This window comes from Indicator indicator, chromosome 24 (assembly GCF_027791375.1).
Source record: "Indicator indicator isolate 239-I01 chromosome 24, UM_Iind_1.1, whole genome shotgun sequence".
Taxonomy (NCBI): Eukaryota; Metazoa; Chordata; class Aves; order Piciformes; family Indicatoridae; genus Indicator; species Indicator indicator.
Window position 1 is genome coordinate 1,040,347 of NC_072033.1, and position 15,862 is coordinate 1,056,208.

The 15,862-nt window shown below is 60.6% G+C and overlaps 1 protein-coding gene across 3 annotated transcripts in view; it reads right to left on the reverse strand.

The window, feature by feature from the left end:
* DLGAP4 (DLG associated protein 4) overlaps positions 1–15,862 on the reverse strand; it is a 75,776-nt gene that overhangs the window by 58,142 nt on the left and 1,772 nt on the right. Inside the window, exons 3-5 of one of the 3 annotated variants that reach the window (XM_054392114.1) lie at positions 8,586–8,803; positions 4,583–4,697; positions 924–974 (exon numbers count right to left, since the gene is read on the reverse strand). In XM_054392114.1, coding sequence (XP_054248089.1) covers positions 924–974; positions 4,583–4,697; positions 8,586–8,803 — 384 coding nt within the window. The remainder of the gene's footprint in view (positions 1–923; positions 975–4,582; positions 4,698–8,585; positions 8,804–15,862) is intronic. The other 2 variants (XM_054392115.1, XM_054392116.1) reach the window with 2 other exon arrangements.

Here is a 15,862-nt window from a genome sequence, read left to right on the forward strand (position 1 = left end):
GCCTCAGCAGTTTTATGGTTCTGTGGCGCTGCTGGGGCAGGCACACTCCGTGTTGGAGGGAGATGACCCACGGAGAGCTGCAGTGTGGAGAGAGAAGGTGGGGAGGTGTGGGGAGGTGTGGGCAGGGGGGACAGCCTCCATGCTCGACCAGGAAGGGGCTGCCTGGGCTGGTTCTCGGTGGCACCACTGGGAGCCGCTCATCCTAGCCCCATCTGCAGCAGAGGAATGAAAGGGGGCTGAGCAGCAGGCTGCCACAGGGTGAGAGCTGAGCAGGGGCAGCTTCGGTCTCTGTTCCTGCTGCCCCCACCTCCCTCCCATCTATGCACACAGTCCTGCCCTGCTCTCCAGCAGTGGTGGCTGATCAAACTTGGAGTCAGAGACTACCCTGGGTTAAATCAGAGCAATTCTGAAGTACAGATGAGAGATGCTGAGAATGACCTTGTCGTCCACTTTCATCTCTCCTGGCCCTTTCTTTGTCCTCAGGGACAGTGTTTCTGGCTGGCACTAGCATCTGAGCTCCACAAGGCTTGGCTCAGAAAGTTCTCCTTTGCCCCTAGAACTCATGGTCCCTAAACCCCTGCCAGTGTCAGGGGAACCAAGCTCTCCAGCTGCCCTGCAGTGCCTCACTCAGGAGTGCTTCCTCCTTCTCCTTCTCCTTCTCCTTCTCCTTCTCCTTCTCCTTCTCCTTCTCCTTCTCCTTCTCCTTCTCCTTCTCCTTCTCCTTCTCCTTCTCCTTCTCCTTCTCCTTCTCCTTCTCCTCTCTTCTCCTCCTCCTCCTCCCCCTTCTCCTCCTCCTCCCCCTCCTCCTGCTGGTGCCAGGTGTGTGCTGACCTCACAGCCTGCCTTGCCCCCTGCCATGGGTGTCCAGGCTGCCTGGAGAAGCTGTGTGAGGAAGGAAGAGGGAAACAGCAGCGGGACGGTACCTGCTCTCCATGGGTAAATATCTGAGGGATAAGTAAGGGGGCTCCAAAGATCTGGAAGAAAGAGTTGGAGAAGGTTAAAGGCCAAGAACGGGAGGGCCCCTCACACAGACAGCCACTGCACAGGGACGAGGGGAGCAGGTAGCCTGTCCCCTGGGGCCACCACTGCTGACACTGCAGTACAGACTTCAGAGCCCAGAGGATGCCAAGCAAGATGCCGCAGGGGCCCTCAGATAGCGGCACAGACACGGCATGGCAAAGCTCCACGGGACGCCTCCCAGACCGAGAGGAGCTGCTGAGATCCATGGATAGACAGGGGACACTCGGGACACGCAGTACTGGGGCATGCCCTGGCACACATGGGCTGCCTGTGCCCGCTGGGCAAGGCCTGGGCTGGCTCCCAGTGAGTAGCTCTGTGAAGCTCTACCATTGGCCAGCGCCTTGCACTGCAGCCAGGAGCAGCAATGGACCTCTGTGCAGCCCACAGAGCCCGAGTGGAGGGCAGGCTGAGTGCTGCCTGACAGGGAAAGTGTCCTTCACCCTCAGGAGGAGGCCACCTCCCTGCTGTGTCCTCTGTCCCCGTGCCAGACAGAAGCCACACAGAAGTGATGCTGCCTGCTCTCCACAGCACAGCCACAGCACACACTCGGCATAAGGACAGACAAACACTGTGCTGCCTGTCAGGAGGGATGCCTCCCCCTCCTCCTCCTTTTTCTCCTCTTCCTCCTCCTCTTCATCCCTGGCCTGTAGAACACATCCAAGCTATGAGCTCTGCCCTGTCTGAGCTGCTCAAGATGACCCTTGGGCAGGACACAGGCTGAATATGTACCTGAGGGAAGAGACCTGGCTCTGGGGCTGGCCCTTCTGCACAGGGCACAGCTCGGTGTGCATGAACAGTGCTGGGGACACCAGCTGGCTCCCTCTGGCCACTGGTGCCCTCAGTGGGACAGCTGGATGCCAACGTGCACCGCTGGAGAACCTCCAGAGGTTTGCAAGGCAGAGGCCAGCTGGGACAAAACCGAGCAGAGTGGATTTGTCTTTCAGAGCTGGGAATACTTCTGCGTGGGAGGACGCTGGGGTCCTGCTGGGCACGCAGGGGAGGTGTTGGAGGTCACACCAAAGGGAGGAAGTGCTGCTGGCTGTGGCTGAAGGGGCAGGGCAGACACACCAGAGTCTGCACACGCTGGTGGCAGGACGAGCTCCATCCTGGGTCAGCAGATAGGCAGCTCGGGGGAGGTCTCTAAATCCCAACCCAGCTACAAGTGACCTCTCCCTGATGCAGAGGACAGTACCCGTGGTGACAGCAGCCCCGGGCCTGAGCGGGGGCTGTGGCAGCTGCCCTGCCCCCAGTGCCACAGAGCTACCAGGCTGGGGCTGGGGCGTTTGCCTGGGCCGCTCCTGGCACATCGCAGGCAGCTCAGACCCTGCAGCAGAGACCTCTCTGATGTCTGCATGGACGTGTTGAAAGGCAGCTTCAGACGGGAAGGGAGCACAGACCGAGCCCACCCCTGGTCTGCAGGCAGGGACAGGCTTTGGACACATGGAGCCCACCCCTGGTCTGCAGGCAGGGACAGGCTTTGGACACACGGAGCCCACCCCTGGTCTGCAGGCAGGGACAGGCTTTGGACACATGGAGCCCACCCCTGGTCTGCAGGCAGGGACAGGCTTTGGATACACGAAGCCCACCGCTGGTCTGCAGGCAGGGACAGGCTTTGGACACACGGAGCCCACCCCTGGTCTGCAGGCAGGGCCCCGGCGTTGGACACGTCTGGACACGCAAAGGACGAGAACGCAACGGTACTGCCCCTGCTCGGCGCGGCTTCAGACAGCAGCACAGCGCTGCGGCTGGACGAGGAACACCACTGAGCACAAGGAACACGCACGGCCGCGCCACTGCCCCTGCCCTGCCCACGGCTCCACACCAAGGGCTGCCCGGGAGCCAGCAGCCAGGGCACCGAGGGGCTGGGCTGCAGGAGGGCTCACAGCCCCACAAGCAAGACGCTGGCACACGTCTCGCCCTCCTCCATGCTCTGGTTCGAGGTGCCCATCCCCTCAACCGCCTTCATGTTCTGCCTCATGGTGCCCAGCCCCTAACCCCCATCCATGCTCTGCCTCATGGTGGTCAGCCCCTGCCCTCCTCAATGCTCTGCCTCATGGTGTCCATCCCAATGCTTCGAGCCCTGCCCCACACTGCAGCTCTTGCTCAGTGTGCACAGGATGGAGCAGCACAGATGGACAAACATGAGTGTGTGTTGGTGTGTGCACAGTGTGTGTGTGTGATGTGTGTGTACAGTGTGTGTACTGTGTGTGTGTGCTGTGTGCACAGTGTGTGTGTGATGTGTGTACAGTGTGTGCTGTGTGTGCACAGTGTGTGTGATATGTGTGCACAGTGTGTGTGATGTGTGTGTACAGTGTGTGTGATGTGTGTGCAGAGTGTGTGTGATGTGTGTGCACAGTGAGTGGGTGTGATGTGTGTGTACAGTGTGTGATGTGTGTGCACAGTGTGTGTGCTGTGTGTGCACAGTGTGTGTGTGATGTGTGTGCACAGTGAGTGTGTGATGTGTCTGTACAGTGTGTGATATGTGTGCACAATGTGTGTGATGTGTGTACAGTGTGTGCTGTGTGTGCACAGTGTGTGTATGTGTACAGTGTGTGTGATGTGTGTGCACAGTGTGTGTATGTGTACAGTGTGTGTGATGTGTGTGCACAGTGAGTGTGTGTACAGTGTGTGATGTGTGCACAGTGTGTGTGATGTGTGTGCACAGTGTGTGTGCAGTGTGTGTATAGTGTGTGTGTTGTGTGTGCACAGTGTGTGTGATGTGTCTACAGTGTGTGTGATGTGTGTGTACAGTGTGTGTGTGATGTATGCAGTGTGTGTGATGTGTGTGCAGTGTGTAGTGTGTGTGTGTGCATAGTGTGTGTGATGTGTGCAGCAGAGGCATGAGAGCTCAGTGCTGGGGCAGAGCTCAGTGTTGGGGCAGCAGGATCAGTGCTGGGGCAGGAGGATCAGTGCTGGGGCAGCAGGATTGGTGCTGGGGCAGAGCTCAGTGCTGGGGCAGAGAGTTCAGAGCTGGGGCAGAGCTCAGTGCTGGGGCAGAGCTCAGTGCTGGGGCAGAGGGTTCAGAGCTGGGGCAGAGCTCAGTGCTGGGGCAGAGGGTTCAGAGCTGGGGCAGAGCTCAGTGCTGGGGCAGAGCTCAGTGCTGGGGCAGAGCTCAGTGCTGGGGCAGAGGGTTCAGAGCTGGGGCAGAGGCTCAGTGCTGGCAGAGGGTTCAGAGCTGGGGAGCTCAGTGGGGCAGAGCTCAGTGCTGGGGCAGAGCTCAGGCTGGGCAGAGGGTCAGAGCTGGGGCAGAGCTCAGTGCTGGGGCAGAGGGCTCAGTGCTGGGGCAGAGGGCTCAGAGCTGGGGCAGAGCTCAGTGCTGGGGCAGAGGGCTCAGTGCTGGGGCAGAGGGCTCAGTGCTGGGGCAGAGCTCAGTGCTGGGGCAGAGGGCTCAGTGCTGAGGCAGAGGGCTCAGTGCTGGGGCAGAGCTCAGTGCTGGGGCAGAGGGCTCAGAGCTGGGGCAGAGCTCAGTGCTGGGGCAGAGGGTTCAGTGCTGGGGCAGAGCTCAGTGCTGGGGCAGAGGGCTCAGAGCTGGGACAGAGGGCTCAGAGCTGCTGTGTCTCACCTGGTTGATGCAGCTGGCCTCGGTGACACTGTCTGAGATCTGGTTGTATTCTTCCTCCCAGGTGGGGAACTTCGGAGGTAGGAGGATCTCGACAGAGTCCAGGCGGTCCAGGCTCCTGCCAGCAAAGAAAGGAGGTGTGAAGGCTGTCCCCATGGCATGGGAGCCAGACCAGCCCTGCCTGTAGACCCTCTGCCAGGCACAGCTGGCAACACAGACATGATGCTGGGCACCAGGTCAACCACTTGGCCCCCACTGCAGCTGCTGCAGTAGAAGGAAATCCTTTGTCACCTTGATGGCCTCTGAGCTGTTGAGCCTGGGGCATGGGTGAAAGCTTGGTAGGGTGCAGGGGAAGGAGAGGGATCAAGGCTTTGAGTCCTGCTGCCCCAGGGATGCACTGCAGATGCCAGCTTAGTACAGCTGAAGCAGAGGGAGCAGATGGGATCCATGGCAGCCCCCCAGAGTCACAGCCCTGGTGACAGAGCAGCTCTCACACAGGCTGCTGGGGAGGGGAGGGAAACTGGCTCCTGCCTGCCTTGCCTGCTGGGGAGAGGGGGTGAGAGATGGGGGAGGGTGGCATTTGCAGTTGGAAATATCTGCAGGATTTGGCTTTTTTTTCATTTCTTTGTTTGTTTAAATTATTTAATTCATGCAGAGGAACCCAAAACACAATCTGGAAAGAAGTTCAGGGAGAGCCAGGCCTGAATGGCAGTGCTGCAGGAGCAGAGGGGAGTGGCATTTGCAGAGCAGCTTTTGCTGCAGGCTGTGGCAAGAGCAGGGTGGCTGTGCCCTGGGGGCTCAGCAGCAGCCTCTGCAGTAGGAAACCAGCAGGGCTGCCACGGAGCCCCCACCAGCTATGGTCTCTGCTGAGGTGCAGGCACACAGGGGCCACCAGGGATGGGAGGGGATGGGAGGGATGTGGGAGGAAGAGAAGGGATGTGGGAAGGATGAAGCTTTCCTGCTCTTCTGATCCACCACAAGAGCCTGTGTGAAGGAGTCCTTGTCACAGGCCAGCGGGGCCATGGTGGGGGACAGGGTTGGCCATGCCAGCCTGGGTGAGCTGGGGGGACAATCCCTCTCCTTGTAGAGGACCCTTGGGGTGCCACTTCCCCTGTGCCCAGCAGGTGCAGAGGTCTGTCCTTCACCAGCCTGGGGGACAGCAAAGCTGAGGGCAGGATGTGTCACAGCTGGGCAGGAGCCCTCTGCAGCATGTGGACCTCCAGGAAGGACCATGGCATCACCTGAGCCTCCATCCTGGGGTGTGACCAGAGCAGACACACAGCCCCCAGGGCACCTGCTGCTGAGTGGCCAAGGGCCATGTGGCCCCAAAGCCCTGAGAGATGCCTTTGTTGTCTGTCTCCCCCAGACTGAGCAGGTTTTGCCTGTGAGCTCAGTGTGCACCCAGGGGCGAGTTGGCTGTGTCCTGGGGCAGGCAGGCTCCCTGCCAGCCTCCCGGTGCCCATCCCGTTGGGCTTCAGCCTGACCTACCCTGGCAGCTGCCTGTGGGGAAGGAGTCACAAAGCAGCCAGGCGAAGGGCAAAGGCTGCTCTGTGCTCTGCCCTGCAGAGCTGCAGCTGTCCCCTGCAGCACCTCCTGTCCCAAACCACATCTCTGCTGCCCCTTGGCTGGTGGAGCCCAGAGATGGCCAAGGAGAATGAGGATCTTGGTGAGGGCTGGCATGGGGCCGTGCCAGGTCATGGAGCTCCTGCTGCTGTCCCGAGGGTGTTCCAGGCTAGTGGGGCACCCCAGGGAGGCTTCACGGCACCCACAAAGCTGCTGGGTGGGGAGGGGAGAGGCAGAGGATGGTCGGCAGGTGGCAGCCGTGCCCATGCTCAGGCTCCAGCTCTCTTGCTGCTGGCCTGTGCCCAGCACAAGCCCTGGCAGTCCTGGGCTGGAGCAGACAGGCAGGCTGGGACCTGGTGGCCCTGGCTGGAGTGCAGTACTGAAAGCTGTGGAGCCCCTTCCTTCCCAGGAGGGATCCTTCCTTCCAGCAGATCTCCTGCTGGGGACCTGCAGCACCTGCAGCAACCACAAAATCCTATCCAGCCCTGCAGGGACCTCTCCCTGCCTCCAGCTGCAGCCATGGCTTGGCCAGCTCTGGCCTCCTGCTCACAAACACCTTGTCCTGACTCAGCTCCTTCACAGAATCACAGCATGGTGGGGGTTGGAAGGGACCTCTGGGGAGCATTGGGTGCAACCCCTCTGCCAGGGTCACCCAGGGAAGGTCACCCAGGAACACGTCCAGGTAGGTTTTGAAAGTCTCCAGAGTTGGAGACTCCAGCACCTCTTTGGGCAGGCTGCTCCAGGCCTCTGTCAGCCTTCGATTAAAGAAGTTCCTCCTCATGTCTGGATGGAACTTCTGATGTTCCAGTCTGTGCCCATTGCCCTTTGTCCTGTCACTGGGCACCACTGAACAAAGCCTGGTCTCATCCTGCTCACAGCCACCCTCTGAGTTGAGCAGCATTGATCAGATCCCCCTCAGGCTGCTCTTCTCCAGATTAAAAAGCCCCAATTCTGAGACTTTCCTCACCAGAGATGTTCCACTCCCCTCAGCATCTGTAGCCCTCACAGCTGCCTGTTGGTCCAGGTGGGGTCATACTCTGATGGAGGTGACCTGAATGGACAATGAGCCCAGGACAGGGAGAACTTCAGTCTCCTAACTTGGGTGTTTTGCACCAGAGACCACAGGACCCAGCTGTGCTGCCCTTGGGGTGGGTGTGACAGCAGAGAGCAGGGAGGGATTCAGAGCAGGATCTTCCCAGGGCTCCCTGCAGTGCAGTTTGTCACCAGCTCTCCGCAGAAAGCAGCATCTGGTCTGCAAGCTGAAGCCACCAGGGGGGTGTCCCCTCTTCCTGCTGCCTCTGCACTTACTTCTGCCCCTGTGTGTTGGACAGCAGCAGCTCCCCTGTGCTGGCATCTGCCTCCTCTTGCTCCTTCGTGCTGCTCACACCCTGCTGAGCAGCAGCAGCAGCTGCATCTGACAGCCTGTGGCAGCCTGGCTGCTAAGGACTGCACAGAGCACCCACACACAGCCCCCACCCTGCAAGGACCAACCTCTGCCCAGCAAGCCTTTGCTGTGCTCCCCTTGCCCTGCTGCCCATCTGGCTCAAAGCACTGGGGGTCTACCTCCCTCCACAGCTGGTCCCAGAGCTCATCCCTGCTGACCTCAGGATGTTTCCCAGCCTAGTGTGCCAATGAGATATTCCTGCTTGGTCCCAGAGTTCATGGAATCACAGAACTGTCAGGGTTGGAAGGGACCTCAAGGCTCACCCAGCTCCAACCCCCTGCCATGGGCAGGGACACCTCACACCACAGCAGGTTGCTCACAGCCACATCCAGCCTGGCTGCAAAAACCTCCAGGGATGAGGCTTCCACCACCTCCCTGGGCAACCTCTGCCAGTCTCTCACCACCCTCATGGGGAAGAACTTCTTCCTGACATCCAATCCGAATCTCCCCACTTCTAGTTTTGCTCCATCCCCCCCACAGTCCTATCACTCCCTCACACCCTCAAAAGTCCCTCCCCAGCTTTCTCATAGACCCCTTCAAACACTGGAAGGCCACAGGAAGGTCTCCTGGGAGCCTTCTCCAGACTGGGAGTCCTGAGGAGCAAAGCAGATGGCACAGCCACAGCAGCCTGTGGGCTGTGTGCCAAGTGTCTTCCACATCTAAACAGAATCATGGGGCTGGGACCTCTGCCCTCCATCAGAGCAGCAATGCTGGGAGGAGAGATCCCCACAGGATCAAAGCAGTGCCCTGCCCATCGCTGAGGGCACAGGGACCTGGAGCAGGCTCCTGGCACCAGAGCTCTCGGGAGCCATCAGGAAACAAACCTCTCTGTTTGTCTCCTGCCCTGCTTGTGTCCTCCTCTGCCTGCCCCATGGGCAGCCTGAGCTGGTGTGCAGGAGCCCTGCTGGGCTCCCACCCCCACAGGAGCTCTCCCTCGGGGTGCTGCTGAGGTGGCCCCCGAGGGCCTGTGCCCAGCTCCTGGAGGAGCTCCACTGTTACCTTTGAGTAGTGCTCTGCTCACTCAGGGACTGTTGGGTGGCCTTGAGGTAACTCTGCCTGCGAGCTGCAGTTTTTGGGGATGGTTTGGGGCTGGTGTCTGAGTCCTCACTGTCGTCATCCCCCATGGCTTTGATGTAGCTGCCGCTCCGCATGCGCCGGCACGGGATCTCGCTGTCCTTGTCCCGGGACAGGCTGTTGCTCCACTCCCCCTGAGGCACCTGCAAGAGGAAGGGCAGCACCAGCAGAAGTGAGGGGCAGCACCTCTGGCACCAGTGGCATTGAGGGGGCTCGGGGGGCGTGGGTGGCAAGGAAAGCTCTCGGAGCCTGCGCTGGGGCGCAGTGCGAAGGGGCAATGCAATTCCCCTTCCCTCACCAGGCTGTGCCAGGCAGCCCTGGGTTTGATTGCCTCTGGGCACAGCTGCCCAAAGTGTTGCCCACCCCATCCTCTCATGTGGGCCATGCTCACACAGCTGTGCCAGGCCAGTCACGGGGCAGGGGAAGGCTCTCACCAGGCTTGTGCTGGGTGTTGTGGCACAAGAGGCACAGGTTGGCCAATGCAAGGGCCAGGCTCATGTAAGGGGAAGCACAACAGATCAAGCAAGGGCTGCTGCTGGCCAGGGCCTGTGGGTCAGAGCCCAGACCCTCACTGAGTTCAACACCCATTGAGGTTTCTGAGGTGGAAATGTCTCTTGGTGGCTGAAACTAATTTCTGAAGCCAAGCCAAGCCCTCACAAGTCCCTCCAGAGCAGCTTGGGCACAGAGACCTGTGTGGGCACATAGACATAGACCTTGTGCTGGCCACCCTGCAGCAAGAAAAGTCCTTCTGTGCCACCCTGTGCAAGAGAAGTCCTTCTGTGCCACCTTGTGCAAGAACAGTGCTTCTGACTTCCCTGAGATAACAGCTCTGCAGGTAACTTAAGGCAGGTGTGCTCTGCTGTTCCCTCATTAGAGAAGGGTGAGCTGATGTTTCCACCAGGGTCTGAAGCTCTGAGCACCTGCAGTGACCAATGCCACTGCCTCCTGCCCTGTGAAGTGCCTGTGGAGGTGTTCAGAGGCACAGCCAAGAGCCAGATGCCAGCCCAGGAATGGTGAGGACATGAGCCAGGTGTGGGGTGGGAGAGGCCAGGAGAAGGATGGGGCAAGCTGAGCTCTCTGGAGCAAGCCTTGGTCTTGTGGCTGGCTTGGTTTGTACCTGGCCCTTGGCCTGCCCTTGAGCTGAGGAGCCAAGGAAAAGCCAGAGGAGGTGTGAGGGATGCAGCCATGTGCAGCCCTTGGGACAGCCTGGGGCTTCCCAGCCTGTGCTGGGAGCTCTGGGTGGGGAGCAGCAAAGGGCCTTGAGCTGAGTGCAGCTCCAGCTGCTGACAGCATCCACTCTGGCTCTGCTGGCTGGAGCTGTGGCTCTGCCCAGCTGCCCAGGGCTGTGTGGTTCCCCAGGCAGTGTCTGCATGGTGCTCTGGGGGTGCTGGAGGCAGTGCAGGCTCCTGTTCCCTTCTTGCTCACAGCATACAACCCCTGTGGGAACCACAGCTGGCTTCAGTCTGCTCCCGGGGTGCAGCACCTTCAGGTGGCGTCAGATCTGCAGGCAGTGGCTCCTGCTGTCCTGAGAAGGGCTTGGGGTGTGCCAGAAGCAGGCTCCATCCAGGTGCAGCAGCGTAGCTCACTCCAAGGGCTTCCTTCTGCCATAAGGAGCCAGGGGTCCAGCCCACATCCTGCCAGCCTGCTACCTGGGAGGAGGCAGGGGCTGAGCCCAGCACTGCCTGGAACAGAACCCAAACAGCCTGTGGCACCACTTTGGCCATGGGGCTCCTGCCATCATGTGTGCCCACGAGCCAGGGGCACATAGAGACAGGGCCACGGTCTTGCCTGGGTGCAGGATCCAGGTGGGAACCAACTGGTGAGATACAAACCTGGCCAGGCCTCCCTGGCCCTGCTGCCTGCTGCTGCAGGGTTTCTTAGCACCTTGTCCTCTGCAGGCTTCCTGCTTGGCCTCTGGGCTGTGCCTCAGGAGCTGCTGGGAGACACCTGGCAGGTTCCTACCGAAGCCAGGGCAGAGAGCCCCTTCTGCCCTGGGCCTGAGCACACCCTCTGATATCCCACAGATCACTTGGGGTGGCTGTCTCTGACCTTTCCCGAGGGGAACAGGGGCTCTGAAAAGCACTTTTATGCCCACAGAACCATAGAACCATGGAACTGTTGAGGTTGGAAGAGACCTTTGAGATCCTCCAGTCCAAGCACCCACCCAGAGCTCACAAAGCCACCAGTGCTGCTGAGCCACTGCCACTGCCCCACAGCCCTCAGCACCACATCCAGGCAGCTTTGAAACACCTCCAGGGATGGGGACTCCATCACCTCCCTGGGCAGCCTGGGACAGTGCTTGAGAACCCTTCTGGGAAGAGATTGTTCCTAACCTCCAACCTGAACCTCCCCTGGCACAGCTTGAGGCCATTCCCTCTCATCCTCTCACTTGTTGCTTGTGAGCAGAGCCCAACCCCCCCCTGGCTCCAGCCTCCTCTCAGGAGCTGCAGAGAGCAATGAGGTCTCCCTCAGCCTCCTCTGCTCCACACTAACCACCCCCAGCTCCCTCAGCTGCTCCTCCCCAGCCCTCTTCTCCAGACCCTTCCCCAGCTTTGTTGCCCTTCTCTGGACCTGCTCCAGCCTCTCAATGTCCTTCCTGGAGTGAGGAGCCCAGAACTGAACCCAGGATTGGAGCTGTGGCCTCCCCAGTGCCCAGTCCAGGGGCACCATCCCTGCCCTGCTGCTGCTCCCACACCATTGCTGCTCCAGGCCAGGCTGTTGGTGCCCTTCTTGCCCACCTGGGCACCCCCTGGCTCCTGTTCAACTGCTGTCACCCAGCACCCCCAGGTCCTTTTCTGCTGGGCACTTTCCAGCCCCTTTGTCCTAAGCCTGGAGCCTTCATGGGGTTGTGGTGCCCCAAGGGCAGCTCTCAGCACTTGGCTTTGTTGAACCTCACCCCACTGGCCTCAGCCCTTGGATGCAGCCTGGCCAGATCCCTGTGCAGAGCCTTCCTGCCCTCCAGCAGGCCTTCTGCCTGCAAAAGTCTTGGGCCAGCAAGGGGAGACTTCATTGCTCTCTACAGCTCCCTGAGAGGAGGTTGGAGTGAGGTGGGGGTTGGGCTCTTCTTCCTAGTGTCAGGTGATAGAAGGAGAGGAAGAGGCCTGAAATTGAGCCAGGGGAGGGTTAGGTTGGAGATTAGGAGAAATTTCTTTGCTGCAAGAGTGGTCAGAGATTGGCACAGGCTGCCCAGGGAGGTGGTGGAGTCCCCATCCCTGGAGGTGTTCCAGAAAGGTGTGGCCATGGCACTTGGGGTTATGGTTTTGTGGCCATGGTGAGGTTGGGTTGGTGTTGGACTGGATGCTCTCAGAGGGCTTTGCCAACCCAAACAACTCTGTGGTTCTGGAGTGAGAGGCAGACAGGGCTGGAGTCTGCAGCCCCTGGCTAGGGAGGTGAGAGCTTGGCAGCAGCTGGGCCTGCCAAGCAGGGGCCAGGGCACCACACAACCATGCCCTGTGGTATTCTGTGGGACAGTGAGAGGTGCTGGGCACAGCCCAGAGAGCCCAAGGACACTGGGGACATTCTGACCTCAGGGTCTTGTGGCAGTTCTGATGCTGCTGCTTGAGGGCAGGGTCTGTAGGTTGCTCAGCTCCACCCAGGTGTCCACCACCTGGCCCTGGGCACTCTCACCATGGGCAAGGGAGCACCAAGAGAGCATTTTCAGTGTGTCTCTGCTGGTGCAGCTTTGTCTGCAGCAGCACTGCCTGCCCCACATGGATGCTGTCCCTCTCCTGGGGACAGCCTGCAGCAGCTTCCCCCTCACACTGTGCCAGGTCCTGGCTCTGCTGCCTTATTTCTCCTTTCTCTTGCCTCTCCTCTACCTTGCACTTTGGAGAGGCAGCAGGGCAGAGAGTTGCTCTCCAGGTGCTCCACATTCCAGTTTAGCAGGATGAAGGGGAAAGAGGATGCTTGGCAGGACGTCCTTTGAATCTGATGCCCCAGTTTGGAGCGTGCCCTGCCTCTGCAGAGAGCCCAGAGGGACTCCCACAGCTCCTGCTCCCGGGGGCCCCACGCAGGCCACGTGCTTCAAGAGGCTGCAGAGGCAAGCAGGGGTCCCTGGGGATCTGCAAAAGGAGTGCAGGTGCTGGAGGAGCTCCTCAGGAGCCTTCAGGGAGAGGAGCTTGTGCCACAGTCTCTGAAGCTCTGTGATGGGGGTGAAGAGCCCAGAGCACCTCCTCTTGTCAAGGGGCTGACCTTGATGGCTGCCACTGCAGCACCTCTGTGGTCCTGGCAGTTGAGTCTCTGAGCTCTGAAGGCTGTGTGCTACAGAAAGGACAAAGTGGAACCCAGGGCTGTCTTGTGCTGCACCTCAGCCTGGCACAGAGGCACTCAGGAAGCTCTTTGCAGGCTGCAGGACCCTTGCTGCTCTCTGTGCAGCTGTCCCAGGGGTAGGCTGAGTCCTGCCCATGGTGGTTTGGTTGGTGTGAAAGGGATGGCAGCCAGAGGATGCCCAGGTGGAGAGCCTGTGTAGGTGGTTGCTGGCACAGAGGGCCTGGGGGTCCACCCTGCCCAGCTGGCTGCACAGGAGGAGGCAGTGGTCAGTGGAGATGCTTCAAGCTCCTTTCTGCCTGGGCTGGTTCCATGCAGTGCTCCTCAGGGCAGGCATGTGGAGCTCAGGCACGTGTCTGGGAGCTGAGCTCTGCTGCCAGCCTCCTGCCAGAACAGTGCCCCTTGCAGAGCAGCAGTGGCTCCTGGCTCCTCTGCTCCCTGTGGCATCAGCTGGCCGTGGAGGGCAAAGGAAAGGAGGTGCCACACAGAGGCTTCCAGCCCTTAGCTGTGCCTGGGCTGTGCCCCAGTCACACAGAGCATTGGCAGAGGGAAGGGGAGAGGGGAGGGAGCCCCCGGTGCTGGGCAGGGCCAAGAGGGCTGCACTGCTTGCATGGCTTGGTGAGGTCTGGGGGCAGAGAGGCTGGCAGGGCAAGCAGGGTTTCCATCCACAGTGTGCCAGCTGTGCCATGCAGCCTAGCCTGGCACACACAGACATGCAGCACATGTGAGCATGCAGGGATGCATGCAGCATGCAGCATGCAGCCAGGCTCCAGTGCAGAGGGAGCCACCTGCAGCAGGCACCCCCTGCTCCCTCCAGGACCACTTCCCTCCTGCTGTTCCCAGGGCTTGTCTCAGCCATGGCCTCCAGGGAGCAAGCTGCAGCCCAGGCTGCCTGTGGGCCTCAGCTCTCCTCCTGCCAGGGGAGCCTCTGGCAAGGACCTGGGCTGGGTTCCTTGCCCCATGGGAGCTCTGTGGGGCTGGCAGGAGGGCAGCCAGCAGCTGCAGTGTGGTTGGCACTGAATGGGGCACCCATGCTAAGAACTGGCATTTGTTCTGGGGGCTGCTAGGGGTTAAGGAAGTGTCAGTGTCCTCTGCCTGCACGTGGGGTGGGGGAGGCTGGTCTGGAGGACGCAGCAGGTGAAGGGTGCCTGTGGTGTGGCTCTGTGCCCTGGGAGCCCCAACAGTGCTGCTGTTGGTACCCACAGACAGGGGTCTGAGCATGCCCCTGGGGCAGAAATGCTCCTCAGCTCTGCCTGCTCCTGTTTAGCCCTCCCTGGGGCATCTTTCACTCCAAGGATCTCCTCAGCCATTGGGATCCTTAACCCCTCAGCCTCCTCCCTCGCACTGCCAGCCATGGGTGGGGCCCACGGGGAGGGGAGAAGAGGGAAGGGGCAGCACAGCCTCCTCCTTCCCCGGGAGCTGCGCTCTGAGGACAGTGCTGTGTCACCCTGGGGACTGCTTCTGAGAGATCCCCCACCGTCTGGGCCTGGAGCTGGGTGATCAGCCACTCTCACCTCCAGGGTATGGGTCTGGAAGTATCACATGGACCCTTGGCAGTCCCCAGTGAGCCCCAGGACTACCCAGAGCCTCCAAATGGGGTGGGAGAGGTGAACACCTTGGGGGCTTACCCCAGCCTGCAGGCTGAGTGAGTCCTGTTTGTCTTCATCCCACGTCAGAGGGACACTTCTGCCCCCCTGGGTCCCACCAGGCACTTCTCATCTGCAGCAGGGCAGAGCCTGCATGCTGCCCAAGCACCAGGCTCTGGGGGCAGGTAGATGCCCAGGGTCCCTCACCATGGCACAGGCAGGGGGTGGGCTGCCCTGGCTCCAGGGAGGAGTGGCAGGGGACATGTGGCCTTGCAAAGAGAAGTTTCTCACTCACCAGGCTCCAGAGGTGACTTCTCCATCACCAGCTCTGCCCTTCTCCTGCTGAGAAAGTGTCTGGATACAACTGCCCCATCCTACCCTGAGGGCCCTGTGCCCCCTGCCCTGCCCTCCTAGGGGGCATGTGTGGCCCAGGCCAGTCTGTGACCTGTCAGTTTCTGGACTGGGTGCCCCAGCTCTTGGGTTTTCTGCTGAGAGGCTGCCAGCTGCAGGGGCTGCCCTGGGAGTCCCCCAGTGCCCCTCCAGCCATGCCAATAGTGGCTGCTGGCTGCTCCCTACCCAGGCTGCTCCCACACTGAGTCTCGTGGTGCAGGCTGCTGACTCTGTGTGGTGGTCCCAGGAGGGTCAGGGAGGGGAGGGAGCTGGGCAAAACCTTTCCCTCAAAGCAGGATTCCCTACCTGGCTGCTGCCTGCCACAGTCAGCCCAGGGATGGGGTGCTGGGGGGCTAGCCCCTGCTCTGTGGGGGCTCCCTTGGTGCCAGCAGGGTGGCCTCTGTGTCTGCCCAGCCTGGCAGTGGTGCTGCCCAGCTGCTGCCCAGGCTCACCACCACCCAGCTGTGCCCACAGCCCTTGCTTGGGCTGTCAGGAAACAGAGGCTCATGGCTTGGGTGGGGAACTACCAGCAGGGCAGCCTCCTGCCTCTTGCTGTGGCCAGACCCCAGGAGGTGAGGGCCTGCTGGGGCCACATTTGGCACCAGGGCTGCTGTGCTGGGCTCTGCTGCTGCACCTGGGGGGAAGCAGTGCCAGCAGCTGTTGTGTCCTGAGCCTCCTAACACTTCAAGGAAAGGAGGGGGCAAAGGAAGAGAAACCAGGCCTATAACATTTTTTCTGCTGACATTGCTGCCACAGGAAGTCCCTCTGAGGTCTGCTTTGCAGCCCCAGGTGTTGGGAGCAGAGGGACTTCAAGAATCCATTGCTCTTCACAGCTGCTGAGCCCCAGGCAGGGCAGCCAGGGGGCACCTTTGCATCGAACAGGGGGATGGAGACTCACAGGCACAGGACCCTCCCCTCCTCCCCCTCTCCAGCCCTGCCTCATTTATCTCTGCCCCTCCC